This window comes from Bos indicus, chromosome 27, assembly GCF_029378745.1.
Source record: "Bos indicus isolate NIAB-ARS_2022 breed Sahiwal x Tharparkar chromosome 27, NIAB-ARS_B.indTharparkar_mat_pri_1.0, whole genome shotgun sequence".
NCBI lineage: Eukaryota > Metazoa > Chordata > Mammalia > Artiodactyla > Bovidae > Bos > Bos indicus.
In genome coordinates this window covers 38,246,687-38,259,009 of record NC_091786.1, presented here as the reverse complement: position 1 = coordinate 38,259,009, position 12,323 = coordinate 38,246,687, and the positions used below count along the sequence as shown (strand labels likewise).

The 12,323-nt window shown below is 54.0% G+C and overlaps 1 protein-coding gene across 4 annotated transcripts in view; it reads right to left on the bottom strand.

Moving 5' to 3' along the window:
* Positions 1 to 4,614: 4,614 nt before the first annotated feature.
* Positions 4,615 to 12,323, bottom strand: part of CSGALNACT1 (chondroitin sulfate N-acetylgalactosaminyltransferase 1) — a 339,116-nt gene continuing 331,407 nt past the window's right edge. For all 4 annotated transcript variants that reach the window (XM_070781517.1, XM_070781520.1, XM_070781519.1 and 1 more), the window contains exons 8-9: positions 8,336 to 8,417; positions 4,615 to 6,267 (exon numbers count right to left, since the gene is read on the bottom strand). In XM_070781517.1, coding sequence (XP_070637618.1) covers positions 5,978 to 6,267; positions 8,336 to 8,417 — 372 coding nt within the window. In that variant the 3' untranslated portion in view covers positions 4,615 to 5,977. The remainder of the gene's footprint in view (positions 6,268 to 8,335; positions 8,418 to 12,323) is intronic.

Here is a 12,323-nt window from a genome sequence, read left to right as displayed (position 1 = left end):
AGTGGCCGCCTGCTCAGTGTCCCTGGGCCACCAGTGACCAGTCTCCATCCACTTCCAGGGGAATCCTCAGGTGGGGCTGGAGGCCAGGAGCTGGTCCTGGGAGGAAACATGGGGCCACTCTCTGGTAGGGCCTCCGGGTCAGCTCCCAGCCAATTCTGGGCCTCGGTTTTCTGTACCTGGAAAACGGAAGTAATGAAACGAGCTGCTTTAGACAGTTGTCCTTTAGACAGGTGCCCAGCTATGCTTCAAAAACCTCTATGCCTCTGCCGAGCGGGTCACCAACTCCAAATTCCTGAGCACAGAATTTTAGGAAGAAACTATTCATTGTATTTTACACTCCTAGTAACCCATCTTCAGATGGACCGAAATGGTTTTCAGAACGACAAAAATAAAAGGCAACACTGCATGTGTGATGGTCTCATGACGTCTCCTGTGAGACCCACTGTCTGCTTACACCCAAGAGGGCGGGGTGTGCTGGGAAGAACAGCAGACACAGTTGTGAATGTGGAACTGGTATAGGACACGAAAGCCTGCTACGTGTGTGACTGTGAAAGTTGCTCAGTTGTGTCCCACACTTTTCAACCTCAAGGACTGTAGCCTGTCCGGCTCCTCCGTCCATGGGATTCTCCAGGCAAGAATACTGGAGTGGAGTGCCATTTCATGACGTGTCCTAATTCCCCAGGCAGTCCTATGATACAAATGTGATTTCATCCATGACCCTGAACGAGGAAACTGGGGTGGAGAGTGTCAGCTTTAAGATCATATGGGCTGGAAGTGAAAGGCCTGAATTTGAATCCAGGTGCGTGGCTGGGAAAGCCTGGATACTGATCGCCATGCTGAACTGAAACAGCAAGTATGGCGCATCCTACCTAAGCAGCTTGCACAAAAGCAGCTCCCGTGGAGACCAGCAGAGGACCGTCCCTGGCTGCTGTGTCTTTCGCTTACGAGAAGAGGGAGGGGCTGTGTTGGTGATGGTTCTCACGAGGATGGTCCACACGTGGCTGATGCACGGGACCTCAGGTTCTACCAGGGACCCTGCTCCAGCAAGGGGACCAAGGCCTGTTCCTGAGAAATTTACATAGAGTCAGGACAGGGGGACGGGGCAAGGAGGCAGCGTTGGAAGGGACTCCAGACGAGCCCAAGCCTCAGTGCTTCCCTGGCAGCCTTCTTCCTCCTTAGAAGACACTGGTCATCACTGCCAGCCTCTGCTGTCTGAGGCTGAGTGCTGAGTCCCTGAGCATCGTGCTCCAGTGGGGGCATCAACAACCCTGCTTTTATAAATAAGTGTCTTGGGCAGGGAGCTGGGGAGGGTCCTGCTACAGACTGAACGTGCCCACAAGATTCCCAGCTTGAAGCCCTGAGGAGATGGTATTTGGAGGCGGAGCCTTTGGGAGGTGCTAGGTCATAAGGGTGGAGCCTCCCAACGGGATTAGCGTCCTTTTAAGAACAGGAAGGGAAGCCAGCCCTCTGTCTGCCCTCGAACACATGAAGACACATGAAAAGTCCTCACTGGACACGTGGTCTGCCGGTGCCTTGACCATGGACTTTTCAGCCTCCAGAACCTTGGGACATCAACGTTGGGTGACGAAGCCACCCTGCCTGTGGTGTGTGTTACAGCCCCAGCTAAGACAGACCCCTCCTGCATGTGCTTAACGAGGCTTCTTGCCTCTTGATAACACCCTTTACCTAACTAAGCTTTAAAAAGAAAATGAGAGTCACTCAGTCGTGTCCGACTCTTTACGACCCCATGAACTACAGAGTCCATGGAATTTTCCAAGCCAGAATACTGGAGTGGGTAGCCTTTCCCTTCTCCAGGGGATCTTCCCAACCCAGGCATCGAACCCAGGTCTCCTGCATTGCAGGCGGATTCTTTACCAGCTGAGCCACAAGAGAAGCTTTAAAAAGAGGGATATATATATATATTTGACTTTGCTGTCTCTTCTCTTAGGGCTTGCCTGGTGGCTCAGACAGTAAAGAATCTGCCAGCAATGTGAGAGACCCATGGAGAATCCTATGGACAGAGGAGCCTGGCAGGCTATACAGTCCATGGCTTGCAAAGAGTTCTACACAACTGAGCAACTAACACACTTCATCCACCCTCAGCATCTTTCAAAATCCAATTCTCAACGTCTGCCTCAGGCACCTGTGCTGTGCCATTCAAATCTGCACAAATGGCTGGTCACCCATGGACTCTGGCCTGGAGGCCCCGCTGGGGGATACTCAGGTCACAGGCAGACACACACGCTCCCGCTGCCAGCCTGAAGAGCAGCCTCTGGACCTGGAGGAAGACAGGCTGGAGGGGGCAGGGTCGGCCCCACCAAGCCCGAGCCCCACTGGGGAGACAGACCTGGGCCTGAGTCTCCTCCAGGAGCACTGCGTGTGTGGAAATAAGAGGGCCCTCAGAAACCACTCCTCAACTTCTAATCAAAAATGACGAGCAGGGCTTCCCGGTGGCTCAGCAGTAAAGAATCTGCCTGCCAATGCAGGAGACACGTCTCCTGATCTGGGCAGATCCCACGTGCCACAGGGCAGTTAAGCCCAAGCACCACAACGACTGAGCCTATGCTCCAGAGCCTGGGAGCTGCAACTACTGGAGCCCAAGCACCCAAGAGCCCGTGCTCTGCAACGAGACGCCAGCACAAGGAGAAGCCATGCACCTAGAGAGGAGACCCCGCAGACCACAACTAGAGAAGCCCGAGCAGCAACCAAGACCCAGCATAGCCAAAACTAAACAGAGAAAAAAAATGTTTTAAAAGAACACGCAGATTGTATTAACTTCCAGGTTTTCCACCAAGGTTCTCCCCTCCTGCTAGATCAGTGCCCCCAAGGGGTCACCTGGAGGTGACATGAGAATGTTAAGGGGTCCCTGGAGTGAGAGGTGCTCCTGCGATGGTGGGAGGAGGGGTCAGGGATGCTGAGTACACAGGACATCCCCGGTCAGGGAATGACCTCCCCCGAAATGCCGCAGAGCCAAGGGGAGTTGGTCGACACTCAGGAAACCCATCTCCAGAAACTAGAGACCTGGTGTTCTGACTTCAAGAAGAAATTGTACCCACAAATCACATTTTATTAGCTGTCCAATGCCGCCTTCCATTCACGTCCTGGGTTTTAATTGGATTTTATGAACTACCAGTACAAATCAGTACAATGCATTTTGTTTTTTTTTACCCACCTGTTGGGGGCCAGAGTGAGGTACTCCGCCCGTGGCAAAGGTCATGAGGAAGGAGGCTCGACATGTGCAAAGGCGGGATCGAGCCTCAGGAGTCCCCCTGGAAATCCTCGAGCATCTACCCCCATAACCAGAGCCTGCCTACTTTACTACTTTGTGCTCTCACCTACACCTCTGACTTTACGGGGGGCTGTCCCCCACCACCTCTTTCGGAAAAGGAGTTAACTTAGAGCTCCAGTTAATAATAATTCCTGGGCGTGATAAGAGTGTTTTAACCTACAAACTCCTCTGAAGGTTCTCTGGCCTGCCTGACAGGCTTTTCTGGCCACATGTGATTGCTCACAGCCTCCCAACCGTGAGAGGCACGAGATGCTTTAAACCTTCTAAACACAGGTTCCTTAGAAAAGTTAGAAAACTATTAGTGTAAGTATAGTGGGCTGATTAGAAATTGTATTGGTGAAGGGTTTTTCATTTGTTGAGCCAATGTTTGTTGCTAAGTCTCCATATCCCCTGCCCTTACACACATTAATGAATATATAGAAGAAATAAGTATTAACCTTTGATATTAATCATGTTAGACCTTAGGCTAAGTAAATTCTTTCCTTAACTAAAACCCACTACACCCTCACCCTATAGGAATGTAACTTTATTTGGGTGGTGTCTGTTTTAAGAATAATCACCCCTGGAGAAATAAGTGTTCTGGTTGACTGACTGTTGTCACAAGGAGAGGGTCGTAAATTGTCAGCAGGCCCCCTGGCCAGAAGATGATGTAACACCCCTAAGACCTCTGTATACATTTGTATGAAGCACCTGACTTTAATAAAAGTCAGGACTGCTGTCCCCACGTGACTTTTGTATAACATCTCAGTGTATAAAAACAGACTCTGGAAAATAAAGAATGGGGATCAGTTTCTCGAAATACTGGTCTCCCCATGTCTCTCTCTCTCTCACTCTGGCTGAGTCTCCATCTGGAGCGCGGAACCCACCAAGCTTACTAATTTTGCCTGGGCTTCTAAGATCCGACCGGGGAGGCCTCAGTGTCTCCTCTCCTTCGGGAGAACAGAAGGACGCCTGCGGCCTACGTAAGTGGTGCAAGCTTCTTGTCTTGAAGTTTTATTGGTCTCCCGCGTAAACCAAGCTACTCAGCCTCTTTTCTCCACTGAATTTTCCTACTGAGCTATCCTTATTTTATTACTCTTTATATCTTTAATTAATATCTAATTGAAGCTATTGTATCCTGACCCTCGCCGACGCCATCCCCGCTTCGAATACCCTGGATCAGCCGGGGCTGGACCCCAGCACACCAACAGCTTGACTGTTCTTGGAGCTTTTAAACAATGAGTTGATTGTGGACAAACAGAAGGCAAGGCACATGAGAGATAATTAGCTTCTGTATCTGGTGCTGGCTAATAAGTAAATAATTTTCACATAAACATAGAAACCACTAAATGTTAACTGCGTTTATTTTTTTTAATAGTTGTAAAATGTAATAAAATGAGATTTTCAGAAGCATCTTGGTGACTGAGTAGAACAGCGTAATTTAAAAAACAATTAAGTCACTGCCGCTCGGCTGTGTTGGAAGATCCCACCTCAAAATCGTCTGTCCCACCGGCTGCTGGCGGGTGGAGTGACCTTTCATTAAAGACGTTTCCTTGTGTTTCTTCTCGTGGAAGCCAGAAGCCAGGAAGAGCACCCTGCTTAGAAAAGAGAGCGTTTGGTTCATACAGTCTGCTTTGGTTTATTTCAACAGGTAAGAAAGTGGTCCCCAGTTCCCCTGAGGAGAAAACGTGTTTTCTGACTTTTATCACCAGTCTGAATGAGTTTGTTTCCTTCTCTGTTAAGGTAAAAAGTACATTTTCTATTCCCACCAGTGTTCAGTTGCTCCACTTTGGAAATACTCTTCAGATAAAGTATCCGTGTGCCCGTGTGGTCAGCAGCCCCAAGCCACGCCATCCCCTTGATGACCGTCTGCTGGCCACTCCCCACAGGATCAGCGTCTGCCATATCCCCGGCTGTGGGTCACAATCTGATGCTCTGAACTGAACCAAGGCAGCGAAAAGTATCTTCTTAGAAAATACCAAAATGTAGCTAACTTGTGCTCTCTTCATAAGGCTTGCAAATGGGTAATTAAATAAGCAGAATATAACTCATAAGCCAAAAAAAGTGCATTTTTAAATAAAATTAACAGAGATGGTTAAAACTACAACCAAAAAGATGAGTAGATTACTTCTGGTTAATATTGGGGGAGATGATACAATAGCTACGAGTTTCTTTGTTTTCTCATTTTTAGTCCATTTGGTTTTGCTTACTATATTCACAAAGATCACCATGAGTGTATCTTTGAATTTCACACGGTCTCCTTGCCGGCATCCCGATCTCTCAGCTCCCAGACCCCAGAGAAGGGCTGATCACCCCTCAGACCGGGAGGCATGTGCTGGCCTTCCATCCTAATGAACTTTTTACAAAGCTTCCCTTCCTTCATGAATATTTCAATAAGCGCAGAACAACAGCACTCACTTTGCTGTAAACACAATCACAACCTCCACGCCTTCAAGCTCACAATGAGACCGTCTCTGTTGGTCGCCGCGGTTTGGTGTGTTTGGGCTGCTTCTGCAGCCAAGTAGGGGGGCGTTTGATGCTTCTTGCATAAGCTATACAGGCAGAAAGAAACCCCCCTCGTCCGTTTTACTAACCAGTCGAATGCTTTCCTTGCCCTTTTGGGGCAATATTTTTCCTTGTTGCAACGGCAAAAAGGAAAGAAAAAAAAAATAAAGAGTCTCCGCACCCCTGCTTCCCTGCAGGGGCCGTTCATGACTTCTTGCTGCCCGTCTTGTGTCTCTGTCTGCGGAGGTGGGCCTCGATCTCGTGCCGGAACACCAGCATCCCCAGCTGCCCGTGGGACGCCTCGTTCATGGCCTTGGACTGCATGCACATCCGGTACTGCTCGGGCGCCAGCTCATCCTCGCAGCGTTTCTCGTGCCACAGGTGGAAGAGGCCCCGCGCGGGTGCGCGCACCACCACCAGATTGCTGTGCAGGTACTTGCGGTAGAGGTGCACGTCCTCGCCGCCCCAGCCTCTGATGTCCAGGTCGAAGCCGCCTGCGGGGCAGAAGACACGGCTGAACGCGCGCCGGAGGGCCCTGGCTGGGCCCCGGCCCCACCCAGCACCAGCGCGCTCAGTAGAAGCAGCTTGGGGAGGTCTCCCCGCCCTGACCCCCCGAGCCCAGGTGGTGCGTGTCTGCCGGGGTCAGAGAACTCAGGAACCCCCCTGGCGAGACCGCACCCCAGGCCTCGCCGAATCCCGGAAGCCTGGGCAGCTGCAGCTGGGCTGTCGTCATAGCAACGTGGGGGTCAGCTATGCCCGCAGCGCCCCCGATGTCCCAACCCAAAACTCTGAACGGAAATTCGTGGGGCTCTGTCGAACGTGGCCCCCTCCTGCCCCTGCAGAGAAAAGACCAGGGAGGGCCCGGAGGTGTGAAAAATTCATGTCCTACAAAACTGCCCTCGCTCCTGCGGACTGGAGTCCCCAAAGCTGTGAGGGGCCCCCGCAAGCCGGTGAGAGGAGTCACTTTAAGAGGACTGGCCTCACAGTTCTGAAGTTTTACTTAAGACATCTTACTTCACATCACAGTGGCTCCTTCACACCTTTGTGAATGGTGACATCCCCCTGTCTATTAACTTAAAGCCACCACGTCCCAGACAGAACCGGGAAGCAGTGGCCACTTGCTTGTCACTGTTCATTGCTTCCAGAGACTTCCTGGCCTCGCATAAGAAACAGTGACTCAACACTCAGTGGCTGTGTCATTTAGCCGGATTCCCTGCAGCCCCCAGGCCACGCTGCTCTGATGGAGCCAGAAGTTGGGGGCGGGGCTCGACACACCCCTGCCTGTGAGCAGGGCCGCTGGGCAGTTGAGGAAACACGCAGGATTCTGGGTCGGGGCCCAAAGTCAAGTCTTGTTTGTCACACCAGCGGCCGCTGTGCCTCTCTTAAGTCCAAATTCGATAAACGTACATCATCGCAGAGTCACTTTTCCTTGCACACAGAACAAGGAAACAAGAGTTTCTCAAAATGGAAATTTCCTTCAGAAAAGTTTTAAAATAGGTCATTTTTGAAAATTAGATTTACACATAATAATTTAGGCCATTTAGAGAGAAATCGAAGCACACCCGTGGTGACCTGCTGGGAATCTGAGCACACTCGCCAGAGACCCTTGACTTGTGTGTTCTATTCTTTCTTACAGGGCTTAACTTCAAGACATTAGGTGGTTTTTTTTTTCTCTTTCTGTTTTCTGGCTGTGCCACAAGGCATGCAGGATCTTAGTTCCCTGACCAGGGATAGAACCTGTGCCCCCTGCAGTGGAAGCTCAGCATCTTAAACACTAGACCTCCAGGAAGTCCTTTGGGCTTTTATTTAGTTAGGTGATTTCTTTGAGGGTCCTATAGTCCCTGCTGTCTACCAGACTTCCTGGAACTCCTCAGATCAACTCACTGACCTTACAAGGAGAAGCCCAAGGCCTTGGGCGAGAGGGGAGGCGGTGAAGAGAGAACAAGACTGGGGACCCCCAGGAGACGCAAAGGTGGGTGTCTCCACGTGAGGACAGGCCTCCAGGGGACCACCCAAGGTCCTGGGCCCAAGATCACGGCTCTGGCCTGTTCACTCATCCCCTGGTTGTGTACAATCCACGCCATTCCCTCTAGAGGCTGGAGAGTGGGTGCTGCCCTGGGGAGTGATGTGCTGTCTCCCAGGGGACAGGAGACCCTTGGGGCTCTCTAGCTGTGAGGTCCCTCTGCCTCTCTGAGACTTGGCCTCCAATCTACAACCTTTCCCCTCTGGGTTCTAGATGTGTGTGTGTGCGTGCATGCACATGCATGTAGGCATCGGTGTACATACGTGTGCCCGTGTGCCCGTGTGCATGTTGACAGTGCCTGCACACTGGGGACCTGAAGTGATGTCTAGGATTTTCACAGGTTCAGCACAGAGAAACTGGGACCCTCCCAGCCCTTCCATCCAGGGGATCCCCTCCCCGTGGAGGATGCTCTGTGCAGAGGGTGCAGGGCCAAGCCCTGAGAGACTTGGTCTGGAGCCACGTTTATGCAGCGACCTCCCAGGGAGTGGCCTTCTTAGGGACCCGCACGGTCTCCATCAGGGAATGGGCTCTGGGCTCACCTATGTTGATGAAGTCGGACTGGTACTGGCACGTCATCCCGAACCCGAAATCTCTCCAGAATCCAGTCTCCTTCTTTATGACCTGCAGGGAGAGTGCCATCACTGGACGGAGGGAGATGGAGTGGACATGGGGGCAGGGGGAGCCGCTGACACAGTCACCCTCTGGTCGGGGCGTGGATGACCAGGCACAGCAACATCCCCCTCTGTCCTCAACATGCCCGGTGACTTATGGCACCTCTAGCTGGGGTGTTTCTAGATGTAGGCTTCCACACACACACACATACACACAGAGACCAGTGGGGAAGGCCGGTTTGGGGCAGCACCATGGAAAAGCCATTTGTGTGTCCAGCCCAACACCGGGCTGGGGACGTTTGAAAGAAGGAGAGAGAAGGACCTGGAACTCAGCCATCCTGGCCCAGGGCGCGAACAGGACCCCTCAGGGGATGAAAAGAAAGCCCGAGTCAGCAGTGCTGGCCCAGGATGAGGACGTGGTGAAGCCAGGTCCTGGGGACACGCTCTGTCCACTCATCCATGGACTGCTTTAGTACCATCTGCTCTCCCAGTCTGAATAGTTGGGGGTGGTCCCCTCTGGGTGAGGATGCAACTGTAAAAAGCCGGGCCAGGACCTGTGCATGTCTCACTTCAAAAGTCCATTTCCAACATACTTGTTGGAGCAGCAAGACTTCAAAGGTGTTTTTTGTTATTTATATATGTGCGGCTGCAGTAAACCTGCAAACAGATTTGTGACCGTATTGGTTATTTTCCCAGATTCATTCTGGAAACTCACGTAGGTGCTGGGAGGAAAGGAGGCCCCCCAGCAGGGTCCCCTCCTGTCTGCAGTCTCCACCTGGGACGCCAGGCCTGGGTCCCCGCTAACTGGAAACAACACGTCCTGACCCACAAGCCCGCCGGCCAGCACATCTGCCTCAGGCAGGCCCCCCGTCCCTCTGTTTCCTCTTCTTTAATCAGGAGGTTGAGCCAAGTCGCCCCGAGGGCTCGTCCAGCCCAGCACCTAAACACTCACTCCCTACTGCGCCCACATTCCTGAGGGCTCACTCTATTCGTGGGTGAGCATCCTTGCTTCAGTCGTGTGCCACTCTTTGTGACCCCATGGACTGTAGCCCACCAGGCTCCTCTGTCCATGGGATTCTTCAGAAGAATACTGGAGTGGGTTGTGATGCCCCTCCAGGGGACCTTCCAAACCCAGGATCAAACACACTTGTCCTGGGACTCCTGCATTGCAGGCAGATTCTGCACTGTTGAGCCACCAGGGAAGCTTCACTCTATCCACTGCACAGGCTAGACTACACTCAACAAATGGCCTGCAGAAGCCGTGATGGACTTAACATTCCCTTTACCCTGCAACCAACGAGACCACCTTATTCTACTGCAATCTACACACACAGAGGTCATCGGCACTCCGCCTGGCATGAACCAGACCAAGGAGAAGGAGGGCCAGGAGGGGGCCTGTGTCCTCCCAGCTCAACTCCAGAACAAAGGCCCGCTGCAGAATAAGCCCCCAGCAACAATAATAATTTATTAGTATCAGCTGGAGAGAGTTCACAGGGCAGGAAAGCCTAGGAAAATCTCCACCGCGTCCCTTTTTAGAAATGGCTTCTGCTCCCCTCCGGCAGTGGCAGGGACACTGTTTCTCCCGAAGCTGATGGCTCCTGTCCTTTCTGGCGGTGGGGACAAGACCTGGGTAAAAATGCAGTGAGAGAGTAGCCCCAGCACCCCAACTTCAAACTTGTGGCGGAGGCCTCCCTGGAATTTGAGAGAAAGCCCCAAGTGGGGAAAACAAGGGCCAGTGCTGGGGAAGAAAGTGGGATTACGGAGGTGGCCAGCCAGGACCCACTGAGTGGATGCAGAGCCCGGCAAGGTGTGACCCTCACCTGGGGACAGTGGGACAGAGGAAGGTGACCTGTGGGCGGGGAATGAGGACACACACACTTCTCAACACGGGCTCTGAAGCCCACAGGCCACGGAAAGCTGGTATCGGAAGCGCATGTGGACATTCAGCCCTTCGTGGGGACGGACCTGGTGGTGCCCTCAGCAGGTACCGTCGGGGTACGCTGAGGGCGTACAGATGGGCCCGTACAGACGGGCACGCTGAGGGTGTACAGACATGCCCGTACAGACGGGCACGCTGGCCGAGTCCACACCCTTCAACTGGAGCCTGAGGGGCCTCGAGTGTGCGTCAGACCACAGCCCGGCCCCATCCAAGCCCTGTAGTGGGTTAGCTCCCGCCGCCCCGAGGCCATCAGAATAAAACCTGTGGGGAACTCCAGGGCCCACAGAGGCCCCGGGTGATCTGCTCCTGCCTGCCCTGCCCGTCTTGGGTCCCCGTGAATGTGCCAGGTTCACAGGCCTCCAAAGGCTGGACACCCGCTGGACACCATCCAGCCAGGGTCGCCCACCACGGGGACTCTGCTGAGAGTGGTCACGCTGACCCCCCCGCCAGCATCAGCTCCCACCTGGAGTCCCATGGGCCGGTTTACATTTTCCCTGAAACACCATGGCTCCCGGAAGCTCTCCTGCTGATGGGCTGTTTCGGTCTGCGGTCCACACCCACCCACCACCACTGGCAAACACAGGCTCCGGGTCTCCTTCACGGCTAGACCTGCAGCCCCCCGAACACAGTGCACAGGCGCCGGCCCTCAGTCACCCCTCCGCCAGAGAAGGAGAGCGCCCGGCCGCCGGAGACAGGCACAGCTCCGGTAGGGAATGCTTAGCCGCGAGGAGTTCAGCCCAAGGCCTAGGCATCCACCGAGGAGATCCCCAGAACTGTGAGATCTGGACCCACAGATAGAAAGGCTTCCGCCTTCCTAGGCTCAGAACAGATGGCTCGACTTCTTAGAACCTCTGCCCCCGGCTTCCGGACGGGGCAGAGCGACACACACGGGCGATGTCCACCACGTCAGAGGAGGAGGAGACTGCAGACGATGGTGATGCCGTAAGGGGAGCATCGCCCGGCCGGGATGGCACCCGTTTCTGGCGCCCTGCTCGTCACAAGGCCGCCTGCCCCTCCGCCAGCCCCGTCTCCACGCTCCGAGCCCAGCAGGCACCGCCCGTGCCGGCCACACCCCGCAGGATGGTGGTCACGCGACGGGAGTGATGACTTCTGATCAGGACCGAATGCCAAGCACAGATCAGCCTCTCCCCACAGATGCAGGAAGGCGGCTCCCCACAGTCACGCAGGAAGCATGCTCGGTCAGAAGGTAAACAACTACAAATACTCAGGCAGAATATTTCCTCTACGTCAGAGACAGGCTCCCCAGAACCAAGGCTGCTGCATCTGGCCGGCCTCACGTCACCGGAAACCCCACAGGCCCGGGGTCTGCAGGCCTGCCTCTCGCCTGGCCAGTGCTCCGCTGACGTCCTGGGATGCTCCATAAACACCTTCCGGGAAGGGCCTGCCCCGGGCCAGGCATCACGCAGTGAGCAGCGGACACCCTGGTCTGCGGGTCCCGGGGCCAGGCTGCCCCTCATCCTGCAGTAGGAGGGAGTCCCCAACCTGTGCCCCAGCATGGAGAGTTCTGAACAAGTGGCACCCAGCCCTGAGCTGCAAGGTTCTCCCTGTGATGTGAGCGGGACAGTCCTTTTCACAGGACCACGCAGGCAGAGAATGCCAGCTGCCCCAAGGCCATGGACACAGCATGCGTTAGTGGGACTCTCGGTTCTCAGGGAGAGTCTGCTAGTGGAACAAAGAAAAACAGACCAAAGGATGACCCAGGCCCAGTTACCAGTTCTTAGAAGTTTAAACTGAAAGTTGGGCCAGTGACAACGTCCTCTTTGGACGAAAGGAGAGAGAAGGGTCTAAGCAGAGAGAGCTGAGGCCGGGCCTGCACACCAGGCATCGTGGCCTCAGTGCTGGAGAGATGGCCCTGGGGGGCGGGGGCAGGCAGCTCGGGAGACCCCGGACAGGGCTGCCCGCTGGCAGAGCAGTGGGCCAGTGGCAAACTCTTCTTTGGACAAAAGGAGAGAGAAG